General features: G+C 53.8%; 1 protein-coding gene across 1 annotated transcript in view; it reads right to left on the bottom strand.

Moving 5' to 3' along the window:
• MACF1 (microtubule actin crosslinking factor 1) overlaps positions 1-13,329 on the bottom strand; it is a 112,555-nt gene that overhangs the window by 77,300 nt on the left and 21,926 nt on the right. Inside the window, exons 15-35 of the mRNA XM_051807351.1 lie at positions 13,142-13,270; positions 12,795-12,872; positions 12,489-12,650; positions 11,767-11,871; positions 11,105-11,200; positions 10,750-10,875; positions 8,515-8,667; positions 7,874-8,028; positions 7,361-7,487; positions 6,752-6,935; positions 6,008-6,177; positions 5,562-5,740; positions 5,249-5,387; positions 4,626-4,819; positions 4,296-4,458; positions 3,757-3,840; positions 3,540-3,647; positions 2,781-2,879; positions 2,477-2,629; positions 2,295-2,383; positions 1,718-1,853 (exon numbers count right to left, since the gene is read on the bottom strand). Coding sequence (XP_051663311.1) covers positions 1,718-1,853; positions 2,295-2,383; positions 2,477-2,629; positions 2,781-2,879; positions 3,540-3,647; positions 3,757-3,840; positions 4,296-4,458; positions 4,626-4,819; positions 5,249-5,387; positions 5,562-5,740; positions 6,008-6,177; positions 6,752-6,935; positions 7,361-7,487; positions 7,874-8,028; positions 8,515-8,667; positions 10,750-10,875; positions 11,105-11,200; positions 11,767-11,871; positions 12,489-12,650; positions 12,795-12,872; positions 13,142-13,270 — 2,829 coding nt within the window. The remainder of the gene's footprint in view (positions 1-1,717; positions 1,854-2,294; positions 2,384-2,476; positions 2,630-2,780; positions 2,880-3,539; positions 3,648-3,756; positions 3,841-4,295; positions 4,459-4,625; positions 4,820-5,248; positions 5,388-5,561; positions 5,741-6,007; positions 6,178-6,751; positions 6,936-7,360; positions 7,488-7,873; positions 8,029-8,514; positions 8,668-10,749; positions 10,876-11,104; positions 11,201-11,766; positions 11,872-12,488; positions 12,651-12,794; positions 12,873-13,141; positions 13,271-13,329) is intronic.

The raw sequence follows: 13,329 nt of genomic DNA, 5'->3' as shown, positions 1-13,329 counted from the left end.
ATGGGAGGGAGGGGAGTAAAAGGCTTTTACTTACCGAGTTGCAGGGTGTGCCTTGAGCAGTTAAAGACAGAGCCTTATGGAGCAGTTCAGCCGTATCACACACAGTGTAAAGCTTGGTGTTAGCGTCCAGCATGCGACTGTTTTGTTTGCAAAAAGAACCCCACACACAGGTCTTCCTCTTTCCCTTTGTGTGTTTTTTGTTTGTTTAAATCCCGGAGGGTTAGTTAAACTTGTAAGCAAGGATGTCAGTTAATCTCAAAAAACAGTTGACATGAAACACAAACTGTACAGGGACACATCATGCTCAATTTAGCGCGTTCTGCTTTGCACTTTTGGTCTTTCATAACTCCTTTCTGACAGTTGGATGTTTCCAGCAAGCAAATGTTAAAGAGTTCTTCATGCTCCCTCTACAGTGAAGCAACGGTTCCGCACGAGAGCCGCAGGGATCATTTTGTAGACGGGGAACTGAGGTGAAGCCCCACTGCCATCTCTTGTTTTCTTTCCTGGGCTTTGTCGAGAGCGTGAGTGAAAACTGTCCCAGCCCCAAAGCAGCCTCATGCTGTACCAAAACAGCCCAACAAGCCCTGGAGAAGGCTTTTGCCCTAAAATAATTTTCCTGCCCGAGAGGCAGGAAAAGGGAAAGGAAAAAAGCATCCTTTCCACAGGCAGGCTGCACCAAATCTGTGTCGGCTTAGCAGCGACTAACGAGCTGATTGCTCACCCTTCTGCTGCCAGCACGAGGGCGAAGGGGCTTGCAATAAAAGCACTTACTGCTCTGTAAAGTCCAGTCACTATATATTTAGGTGAAAGCTGGACAGGCAGATCTCAAACAGGCAGCCCTGATGCCCTCTCCCCATGGGTGACTTGAACAGGGCTTCACTCACGGACCCGACGGCCAAAACCTGTGTTGTGTAGCCAGGTCTGAGCGGGCCATTGCTTCAGGGTACAGGGAGCCAGCAAGCAAACACACAAATATATCCATTGACACATGTATATACACTTACAGAGCACGCACACGTATATCTGTGAATGACAGCTCGTAACAGAGGCAATAAAGGATGCGCTTCCAGCCCTCCCTACCCAGCGGAACAAGGACGGGGACTGACGGGAGTGCTGGTGGGTGTGAACAGGGAATGGGTTGGGAAAGTCTCCCAGGTCAGCTGAGGGGCTGGACAATGCAGTGGCCTTGCACTGGGAAGAGAAATTTGGTTCAGCCACAGCTGAGGCAAACCCTTTGCCAGACCCCGAGATCCATGAGGCCACAAGAATCTCACCTTCCTGCCTCCCCTGCTTGCAGGCAGCCTGTGAGATGGAGCCCGCTGAGGTTAAAGCCCTGAGAGGACATTCCTCTGAGGACACAGATTTCCCAAGGGGACAGTTTCCAGGACAGAATTCCATCTACATCCCTGCTCACCAAGCATGAACGAGTCAACCCTCACACAGAGGGCAGAGCTCTGATGAAAACCAAGGGACAACTCTCCCACTGACCTGGAAGGCAGCAGGGAAACAGCTCCTGCTTGGCCTCCAGGGACCACCAGCCTGGATGCTTTGGGTGACCATGGATGGAAGAGAAGGGAGGGCAACCACGTGCAAGTAAGAGAGGTGATGGGCCGTGAGTGGCCAGTGGCCACGAGACACACGACAAAGTGAAACCTTCTGTACCCCCTGAGGAGTGAACCATGTCCGTGCAGCCACGGCACCGAGCAGGGAGCAGTACCTTGTGCTCTGTCTCCTGAGCCAGCTGGCTCTGGAGCTGCTGGAGCTGCTCCGAGGAATTGCTGCAGAGCTCCTGGTAGGTCTCCTTCAGGGCACCAATCTGAGCAGAAATCTGTTCCTTTTCCGGTTGGGAAAGCCTGCAAGGAGAAGGGGAAACCACTCAGGATACTGCACAAACCACCTCCAAAGAATTACCATGTTGTTCTGGTGAAGGAAAATGCCAAATCCACCATGAGTTCCTTCTTCCCACTGTCCTACTCCTTCCCAGCTCAGCTAAAACCTGCAAGGATAACTGAGCACAGGTTGACCTGCATTGTAGAGATCAAATCCCAAAATATACGGGGCTGGATCACTACTACAGAGGATTAACACTGCCCCACAGCATAAATGGGTTGCACATTTCACAGTTCTCATTGCAGATAAGAAAGAAGTCAATTGTTATGTGCAGCTAATCATTGTTTTCAATTGGAGTCAGGTACTGGACCCCAGGAGCACCAGCCCACCAGTGCCAGCTCTAAGGAATCTCATCTCCCACCCCTCTGTTCTCTCTGCCTGGCTCCTCCTTGGGTCACACTCACTTGTGGCTGTGTTTTGCCAGGAAGATTTGGGACGTTTTGATGGCCTCGGAGACCTGTTCCCTCTTTGCAGTCAGCTCCTCATTCAGGGCCTGGGAAAAAAAATAGAGACAAAGAAGTTTAAACCAGCCGTGGAAAAAGAGCAGAAGTTACACCTCAGTGTCTGATGGTCGCTTGTGTTTTACCTGCTGCTCTGAGATGGATTTCTCGATGTCACCCAGCTCTCTGCTCCCAGCAGCAGCAGTCCTGCCTTGCACACTCTGCTTCAAGCCCAGGGCCCAGCCCAGGAGTTCCTTCACCTTGTCCACGTGCTCCTGCTTCTCCTCCTCCACTACTTTCTGCAAAACAAGGGGGGAGGAAGACAACCACGTCAAAGGGGGATCTCCAAAGAGGGAGAGGTGTAACCTCAACAGGGAGCAGCACCCTTAGGGGGGGAGGGAATGAGCCTGCACAGTCTGAACAGAGCTCAGCTCCGTTGCACACCCTCACCTCCTCCTCCTCCAGCCGCCGGAGCGCATCGCTGATGTACTTCACGTGCTGCGTGGTCAGTGTCACCAGGGCCGTGTAGCGAGTCCGCAAATCCATGAACTGCCAAGGGACAGAAGGGGGAAAACAGGAGAGATCAGCCCCACCGGCAGATCTGGAAGGATGTACTTTACAGTACCGTGACACGGATGCGGCACCTCTCGCTTGGGAACCCCCCCAAGGCACCTGGCAGACCCAGAATGGCATCAATGAAATGCAGCAAGTCTGATGGGGAGGGTTGTGGCCACACATGCCATGCTGCACGACACTGGAGCGAGGGGAGACTCCGGTCACGGACACTGGGGCGGATGCTCAACTCTGACAGAGGGCTACCGGGATCTTTAATATCCACACAGAGCAGACAGGACCTCGGGGCCCTAAAGGTCTCATCCCAAAGATCCACACACAGTAACGCTGCATGGTGCTCTGGTTATTTACCTCACAAGGCTGAAGGGCTGAGCCGACCCCGCTGGATTTGACCCAGGGGTTCCCAGGGGTTCCCAGGAGTCTACGTATGTCATACCTGGTGCTTAGAGCACTAAGCCATCCCCTGTGGCTATTGGAAAAAACAGCGAGGGTGGAAACTTTATTTACACAAGAGAGTTCAGCAGAAGGAGCTCATTGCACAGGGACTGCTCGTAGGTTTGCTCGGCATCGAAGGACCCCCCCCAAAGCACACACAGTTTCTCCCTGCTGAGGTTGGGTGGGTGGTTGTGCTCCTACCTCCTGTGTGATGGCATCCGAGGACGAGAGCATGCGCCGGCGCTTCATGGGAGACTTCTGCTGCGACTCCACAAAGGCCCTGTACGTCATCAGCTGCAACTCATAGTCCTGAAAACACAGCCAGGGGTGGGGGAGACGTGGAGCATGAGAGACACAAACTGTGCCACGGCTGTTTCTGCACAGTCAGTCTCACCCGGGTGCAGGAAGAGGACTGTACCTTGACGGCGGCCGAGTACTGCTGGGAGAACTTCTGACACTGGTCCAGTTGGGCTTGATTTTTCTCGATTTCTGCAGCCAAAGCCTTCAATAAAATCCAAAGTAAAAAGGGTTGTCAGGACAAGTTGTCTGAGTCGTTGCCCAGAGAAGCTGTGGTTGCCCTATTCCTGGAGTGTTCAAGGCCAGGTAGGAGCAACCTGGTCTAGCGGAGGGTGTGCCTGCCCGTGGAAGGTGGTTGGAACTAGACAGTCTTTAAGATCCCTTCCTAAACCATTCTATGACTCTATGACAGCTGCCACAGTGGGGTGAGCTGAATTCTGGTTCCCATCCCTCCCCTTTTGGGTAAAGTCTTCGTGTTCTTCAATTTTTTCACGCAAGACCTCATCTCCACCTCAAGCTGAGCTTCTCCACTTCCCAGACACCCAGCTCATGCCTGCAGCCTCTTCCCTGCTGTGTTTCATATTTTCAAGCTCACAGATGAAAAGAAGTGACACTGTCAGGGCAGCAACTGTGCTGAGACATCACGAGGTCCTTCCTCACCGTTTGCTGGCTGAGCTGCTCCGACAGCACCCGGCTGTCCTCTGCCTGCCCAGGCTTCATCAGCTCCTGCTGGACCGTGATCTCCTCGATCCAATGGATCAGGGCACTGTGGCACTGCCGGTAATCACTCAGCACCTCCTGGATGCTCTCCAGCTCCGTGTGGCTGAGAGAAGAACCATGACAAGTAAGAGGAAGGTGAAACGCCAGGGGTATCCCAGCCACCAGTGGGAACCCCATCTGGAAAAATATCGCTGCTAACAAGCCTGGTCCCAGCTCTCAGCTGAAGCGTGAAAGTAAATCGGAGGGAGGAGGCAGGAGGAGGTTCCTCACCGGGTCTCAATCTGGGCGCAGACTCGCTGCCAGCGATCCCACAGCTGGCTCCCCTTCTCCTGGTAGCGCTCCAGGTCGATGTTGCGCTCCTGCCTCAGCCGGTACAGCTGCTCTCCCACCGCCTTCGCCTTTGCCATCTCCTCCTCCAGCGTGGAGAAGACGGAGCCCTTGTCCTTCACTTCCCCGAGCCATTGCTGCAAAAACCAGCAAGAGACAGCCCTGGTTCACCACCCAAAGCAGAAGGGACATTAGGTCGGAGATGTCCTCCTGCCTGGGGCTGAGAAGCCTGAGAAGGGGTTAATGGGCTTATTTTCCCACTCTCCTTAACATGCAAAGAACTAGGAGGTTATAGAAAGTGTAAAATGAAGGGGATCTGTTCCCAAGTCAGATTGGTTCAGCCCCTGTCCTACAGGAACAGGACATGTAGCTGCTAAGACACTCAAGTGTGCCAGCATGTGCCCTACAAGAAAGTCACAGCAGTTTCTTTACCTTTACAAAACAATAAGGGATCACATAAGCAGCACAAAATCCTCCCAGCTATATTGAGGCAAGAAAAACATCACACACCCAAAATTCAGCAGAGAAAGGGAAGGACCCTGCTTGACAAACCAAGAGCACCCAACCTGTAACGCTGTCCTGTGAGACTGAATGGCCGCCAGGTCAGCGGGAACTGCCTCCTCCTGGCTCAGCTTCACCTCGTACCCCTTCACCAGGGATTCTGCTCCTTGGGTGTTCCGGATAATAATGTCAACCGTCTTCAACCTGGCAAATCAAACAGAGGCAGCACAATGACATCCAAAATTTGGCAGAGATCTTGACCATGAGGCTGTTTGGCACTGTCTGCCACGGAGGGATGGAGCTTGGTTACAGTCCGGCGCAAGGTGTGTTGGGCAGGTTCAAAAAGGTATTTGGGAACAGAAGAACATCCTGACTCACTTTTCCAGGTAGATGGAAGACAGCCCATGTGTCTGGTCCATCTTGTTCACCACCAAGTCCAGCTCTGCACGCAGGTGGGGGGTGCTGGACCCCGCGGGTGCCTTGTCGAGGAAGCTGTAGCACCTCTCGGACACAAACCGCAGGTCCGACTGCAGCCGCTGCAGATCCTCCTGCATTCTCTGTGGGAGGGAGGGAGAGGACGTGAAAGGAGAGCCCAAACAGGCAGAGGAAAAGCAGGATTGCCCTTGGCAAAGGAGATGGTAGGAAAGGAAGCAGAGAGCCCACCTGCTGAGGTTTCTTGCTGCCTCCTGTGCAGCAAGATCCCCTCAAACCCCGCACATTCACGCACCCATCACCCACACGTTCACTCCAGAGAAGCTACAGCTATTTTTGGACCAGTGTCCACCACCTCCCTCCCCTGCCCATCTCCCAGCTGCAGGCCTGACCTCCTGCTCTGCAATGCGGATGGTGTTTTCCTGGATAGTGTCACTATCTGCTCGGGCGCTGCTCGGGGACTGGATTCGGCTCACGAGCCTCTGCTCGCACTCCTCCAGGCGCAGGCGGATATTCTTGAGCTCGGAGAGATACGTCCTGGCAATGGTCTCATCCTTGTCTTCTGCAAGTCAGAGACAAACAAAACAGCAGCTCAAACACCCCCAGCCAGTATCTGTCCCAAATGGGGTCTGCCGGAAGCCTCGGAGCTGAGCACAGCATCGCACAGACACCAGGATCTCTGCTCAGACGGAAAACAAGTTAATTAAATCATCTCATTCAAACACATCTGAGAATGAGTCCAGCCACAGGGAAACTCATGTGACAAAGCTGGAGTCCTGAGTCCTAACGGGACTCACAGTGTCACAAGTGCCACCACCACATATACTTTCCCAAAGACTAAACTCAGGAAAAAGTCCTTGCTCCGAATGCATCCTAATGACTAAACCCATCACCAACAATATTAGGGTAAGAGGACTCAGCAGTTAAGCTGAGGCTGCAAAGCCAAGACCTCTCTGCAGGAATATTGCTGGACAAGGGCCGAACACTCGGATGGATGGATGGAGAAATAAGGAGAGTAGCTGCTTACGCCATCAGCCAGCTAGCTCGGGAAAAGAAGGACATGAAGCCATCCCATAAATCCTTTGTTTATGAGTTCCCACAGCTCCTGGTTAAACCATCAGCCCTTTGAAGCTCACCGTTCTCCATGGACTCCAGCAGCTGCCGGATGTGTTCCTTGGAAGACTCCACTTCCTCCTCCAGGCGCAGCCGGTCTGACACCGAGAAGAGCTCTGAGTCCCGGCTGTCCTGCAGGAAATCCTCGTAGTGTGCCTGGAGGCTCTTCAGGGCTTGCTGGCACTCCCCTTGAGCCAAGGATCTGAGCTGTGAGTGGAAAAGCAGCACATCCAAACATTGGGAACAACTTCCCGCACATCACCTGCAGCCACCCTCCCCACCTGAACCACCCTCATGTGCCAAGGGAGTATTTCCAGAGGAGAAAAGGCAAACCCTCGACATCAGCCTCGTGCCTCCCCCACAGCTGTGCTCACTCCCTAATGAATCGCTCCATCCACGATCTCTCATCTTTTATTCAGCTCAGTAGCAAACTCCTGATGCTCTTCTTGTTGGGAAAAACTGCAATCCTTTTGCACAGCACCCCCAAGTTCAGGTTTTCCCACTGCTCAAGGTGTAAAGTCCCGTGACTTCTCCACTCTTGAACTCTGGTCTTCCCCCTCTCCTCTGCCACACAAAGGAGCCCAGACAGGAGCAACACAACCCCAGAGCCAAGCATGGAAGTTCCTCCATACCTTTTCCATGCTGAAGCTTTGCACCAGGGCAATGTCCTTCCGCAGGTAGTTCCAGGAGATGAGGCTCTTTGTGTTCATGTGGAGCTGGTGCCAGAGAGCCATCACTTTCTGGTACAACTGTTCTACCCTGTAAGGGGAAGGAGCAGATCCATCAGCCCTGGATCTTCCCTGACCACATTAATCCTCCAGCCCTTGCTGCCAGCCAGCAGTCCATTAATCCAGTGATCCCAGTCTGGCAACACACTGGGAGTGATGCTCCTGCTGTTCAGTGCCAGAGATTCCTGGGGGGATCCCTCCTCCCGAACTGTCATGTTCTCTTTTGCAAGCTGCCATAGCAGTGCTGGGGAGTTTGCAGCTCTAGAACAAGGGATTCCTTTCCTTGCCACAAATCAGCTGTGCCACCCACTCCCGTTCTCCACCCCAGCTTCTTTCCCATTGCCACCCCAAATCTGTCCCCTCCCATGCCACCATCCCATCTCTGTGACTGCCATGGTGGAGAGACCACCAAAGTACCTGTTGGCCATCTCGATGGCCTCTTTGTTGGGCGGGGGGATCAGGAAGCAGACAGAAGGCACCATGGCCTCGTTCCCTGTGGGGCTGATCACCTTCCACTTGGTCCTCTGGGAATTGTCCTCCAGGACACACTCGTCGTTCCTGCAGATCGTGATCTGCGGCAGCACCAACACCACCAGCCCGTCAGAAACCAGCAGCAGAGCCACACATGCCTGTCCCCGCTGCCACCCTCCCTTCCCAGGGGTGAGCCAGCTCCCAGAAATATACAGATAGATATATTTTCATCAAGCAAAAGCCTGGAATAGTGCCAAGCAGCGCAGCACACTCGTGTCTGGAGAGGAAGGGACAAGGAAGTTAAACGGAGCTGGCTGCCACCCGTGTGCTTGTTTGGCTGTGGCTGATGAAGCCCATCCTCCTTGGGGAAGAAAGGACTTCAGCTCCTGCCCAGAATAAACCTGAGACATGGAAATCTACTCCAGGAAAAACAGCCGTGCTATTTCCCTCCTTCTGTCTTCCCACTCTGTTCCTGCTTCCCATTGACAGACACCATGGAGCTCATTCTAAACTGTCACGGGTGTCACTCCCCTGCCTCGTCCCTGCCTTCCCTTTGCAAGTTCTGCTGACACCCTCCGAGCCCTCACCTCGATCTGCCGGTAGTCACAGACAGCCTTGATGGGGATCGTGCTCTTCACAACGTGCTCCGGGTTCCTGGGCCGGAGCTGGACGATGGATTTGGATCGTCCCACCAGGCTGGCGACGGAGCTCTTGGACTGAATGAGCTGCTCCTTCTCATCCTGGCAGAAAGAAGGAGGATGGACAGGTTGTTCAAGGCTGAGGAGGGGAGGTCTCTCCCAGGCATTTCGGGACCCCCCCACCCCAATGCTGGCCTGCAAGGGCTGAACAAACATCAGGAGGATCCTGCTGCCCTGACGGGATGGGAAGAGGGGTCAGATGGGATGGAAGGAAGAACGGGGTGGGACCTCTCCACTACTACTCCCACTGCCCTGCAAAGCCACATGCACACCTCTGGCTCTTTGGCTGCTTGGACAAGAAAACGTTTTCTTTCAAAAGGGCAAAAACAGAAAACACAACATACACCAAAATTAAAGTCCCAGGAGGTGTGAGGGGGCGAGAGCAGGACGAGCTCCAGCCCAAAGCCGGGGACGTTTAGTTGTCTGGAGGAGAGACCATGGAAGCATGCTCCCTTCTCTAAAGCAAAGGATGAAGGCATGTCGAAACCAATGGCTGGAATGGGATACGATGAATTATGCGGATAAAACGTCTCAGGAGAAGGGGCTCGTGGTGGAGTGACCGCACAGGCCTCTGGGGCTGGGGAGAAATTTGCCGGTCGGGAGGAAAATGCTGCGTAATTGATTCCTGCAAATCCCTGCCGGGTTTGGTGACGGGGAAAACCCAGGGGATTGGTGGCAAAGCTCCCCTGGAACAGCCTCCGGCAGCGGCGGAGACGTGTGCGGATCACGGCACTGGCAGCTCGTGTGATTAGTGACAGCTCAGCCCCTTCTGGCTGCAAAGGTTTAGAAAGGATCCCAGAAAATGTCCTCCCTCATGCTCGGTACTCTGGGGTTGGTTAGTGTGCTTGACGACAAGTGGAGGATAATTTAATGGGTTTAAGAAAAAAAAAGGGGAAGAAAAAAAAAAAGAAAAAGAAAAGAATAAATGATTAAATAAACTACCTGTGCCTGTCCCAGGGAGCATGATTGGAAGAAATACAACTTTAACTTATTAGGTAAGAAAGAGTAATAAAGCTGAGCTCAGGGCAGCTGCCCCAGTCCTGAGATCACGGTTGTTCTCCAGCTGCCCGGAACAGCCTCTCCCACCCCAGACAGCACCTGCCCAGACTCCTGGTGTTTCAGGGCTCCCAAACACACACCCCAGGAGCCAGGCTGGCTGCTCCATGTTCTGGCAGTGCTGGAGGACAGACTAGGACAACCCTGAGACCATGACAGAGAGGATGGGGCAGCCCCCAGGCCTCCAGGAGCGAAGACAGTGCAGATGCCCCATCACAAACACCCAGTAACGGCATCCCAGTGTCACTGGGGACACACTGGGGATCACTGGTGTGCACTAAAAGCAAAGTCCAAGTGATTCCTGCCTCCACACACTCACATGTCACCTCCTGGCCCTTCCACCAGCAGCTCAGCATTTAACCCACAGCCCAAATCCTCCCCTGACCCTGGTTTCAAATGCCAGCTGATGCTTTGCTCCTTGAGGTTTGTTTTTAGGTTGTTTTTTTTCAGGCCAATTCAGACAAGAAGATGACAGAGCAATGGCCTGGTCTCTGCTCTGTGCTGTGCCACAGCTAAGCCAGGCCACGTGTTCAGAGATCAACCCCTGGCACAGCCAGGCTGCCCTGGCTCTCCCCCCATCCATGGCGATGGATTAACGTGGGATTTGGGCTGGATAAAGAGTAGGAATTTCTCCACATCCCACTAGCTAAAAAGCAGAACCAGGAGCATCCTGCAGGCTTTGTCAGCAGAACTCAACCACGGTGGCACGACGGGCATGGATGGGGCAGAACCAGCTCGCAGGTCAGGCCGTGAGCTTGCACAGGCAGCACAGGGAACCTGCTCTGCACCCTGAGGACACCGAGAGGCTGGATGGTGCCTCTACATGACAGTGACCAAAATCCAGCCACCACACAGCTGGGGTCACTCACAGCTGCACCCCACAGCCACGTACAAACATATTTTGCAGCCCCAAGGAAAAGCAGAATGTTGACTGAGGTGGAAAACAAACCACGTTACATCAAACCGTGGGAATAAAGAGCCCGGTTTTCCCTGAGAAGCAAGAGGTGCCCCAAGCAGTGCTGCTGGACCAGGAGTCATCCCAGGGCAGTAGGATGCTGGAGAACCCACCATGGAGTCCTGCAGCAGGTCCTCCAGCCGCGTCAGGCTCGTGTTATGGTCGCAAGAATACTTCCTTCTGATGGAGTCCTGCAGGTTCCGCAGGTACGTCTCCGACTCCCGGGCGTCGCTGAAGAACTGCAAAGGCAAAAGGGTCACAGAAACCTGCACTACAGGGAAGCTGATCCTTTTTTTTCCCATCCAGCAAGACATCCCTAGAGAGCAGCTAAGAGATATTTGGGAGAAACCCTGAGCACCCCAAATCCTCCTTCCCTCTCCCCCAGAGAGAACAGCAGCACAAGGAAGCTCATGCAGCGGGATTCAGCAGATGGTGACCAAGGGAATTTGGGCTGCCCCTCCCAAATACCTGAAAATAGGCAGCGTTCTCCTTCACGTGCTGCTCCACGCACAGGCAGAGCTGCTTAATCCACTGCCACTGAGTCTGCACGGCAGCGCTGTACGCCTGGGAAACACACGGAAAACGGCGATGGATAAGGAGCACTGACAGCCAGGAGGGTCACGGGAAGGACACGGCAGGAGGGACATAAATGAGCAAGAATAGTTTGGACACAAGGCAGGAAGAGCAGGAGATGGCAGACCCTGGACCATCAACGTCTCTGTGTCCCACACACCCACGGGTACACGATTCCAGGGGCCATGGGATGCACAGGTTTGCTTTCTCCCAACCCAGAGAGAAACCCCAGGGAGAAACAGGTCCCTGTAGCCCTTTGCTTCACCACCACAGCACCCCTGGAAGCCATGCCCTGTATCACCTCGCTGCAGGGAAGGCTCATGCTCTGTTTAAGTGTATTTGTGTTTTAATTTGAGGTGGAGATTATTTGGGAATGGCCTCGAGCTCCTCACTGCACTTCCCAAAATAAAACATCTCTATCACTGCGCTGATGTTCTGCCACCACAAAACACTTTATCAGGCACTGTGGGGTGGGACAGCAAGCCTCCCAGTCCCAGATGAGATTTGCTGCCAGCTGGTTCTCAGGAATCTCCCAACTCCTCCAGGTGCCCACTCACCTCTACAGTTTGCTTGGCTGGGTGGTTCTCCAGGGACAGCAGCTCGGCCGTGTCCTGGAGGGAGCGGAAGATGTCCTGCTTCTCTTCCAGCTCTGCCATCAGCTCCTGCATGAAGGACACAAGCAAAGTCCAAATCTTACGTGTGCGGATTGACTTCACTCAGACCATGTGTCCAACTAACACAGCATGGAAGAGCTGCAGGGAATACCAGTGTATCCCAGGGAATCCAGCACAGCTTATGGGAGCATCACAGCCCATTCCCATCGGGATGCCTCCCATGTGCCAAACACACGGGGCAGATGTAACACAGACACTGGAAACCTGCCCGGGGACCTCTTCAGCTCCAGACAGTGTGACTGGGGAAAGATGGGAATTTATTTATACTGCTTTTAAAGAGGAATCAATTTTCCTCTTTAGCTCAGACTTTACTTCCCCTCCACTAGTTAAATGCACCTTCAGTTCCAAACAGTGCTAAAAATACATCTTTTGATGCCTTTTTGATTGAAATTCAATTGAACACAGGCTTTTTTTTTTGCACTTTCTGCTCTGGGGAGAACTTTCATCAGCTCCACTCAGGAGCTACAAGCTCAGTGACTTGGGAGGGAGCATCCAGCCTCTGGGGGATTCAGGTCTGTTGGGAGCTGAAGGTCCCACAGGGGATCAAAAGCAGCAGCAGCAGCACAACCAGGAGAGCACCCGCCCATCCCACCATCCCAACTCACTGAGAAGTAGTTCTTCTTGGCTGCAATGTTGGGGTTGTTGTCGCTCCAGTCATAGGCCAGTTCCTCCTCCTCCTTCTCATTCAGCCAGATCAGCTCGGCCGTGGCCCGAGACACAAACCCGTGCAAGCTCTGGAGGTGCCTCAGCCGGAAGCTCGAGGTTTCCTGGACACAAGGAAGGATGATTCCTCTCCCCTGCTCTGAAGGCAATGGGTGTCTTCCCCCCCTCCCCAGCCCTGGAACAGGGATGCTCAGGAGCAGGACAGCAGGGATGGACCCCAGATGGGGTAGTTCTAGAAGCCCACTCACCATCAGCTTGCAGTACTGCGTCTCCAGCTTGCCAAGCGTCTCCGTGTAGCTCGCGCGGAAATTCGGAGACATTTTACCCTGAAGGACAAAAAATGCTCCTGTTGCCCGACACAGGATGGCATGACTTGAAACCCCATCCCCACATCTTCCTCCCCAGCTCTGTGTGAGGAAGAGGAGGTGGAGAGGATGGCTCAGGGCAGCAGCCTCTTGCACTGCGTCAATTCAGAAGCTCTACCCTTAAAAAACACCTCTGTCCCAGGCACCTTCACCCACCAGAGCTGACCCCAATGCCCTCACCCCCCTGTACACATCGTGCCATGCACTGTGTCACCCAGCCCCTGCCATACCTCATACATCCTGGCCTCCTTTACGCTGGAGCCCAGGTCCTCCACGCTGGTGTGGATGTGCCTCTGGGTCTCCAGCTGGGATTCCACACTTGGAAGGTCAGTCCCCCACTCTGCCCGCTCCAGTCTCATCTGAAACAGGCCAAGAGGCTCAAGTCAGCATTCCTCATCTGCAGGAGCTCATCCCAAAG

The sequence above is a fragment of the Manacus candei genome, unplaced genomic scaffold, assembly GCF_025592945.1.
Source record: "Manacus candei isolate 608988 ecotype Guabito, Panama unplaced genomic scaffold, ASM2559294v1 h1tg000070l, whole genome shotgun sequence".
NCBI lineage: Eukaryota > Metazoa > Chordata > Aves > Passeriformes > Pipridae > Manacus > Manacus candei.
The sequence above is the reverse complement of the archived record's forward strand: the minus strand, read 5'-3'. Positions and strand labels throughout refer to the sequence as shown.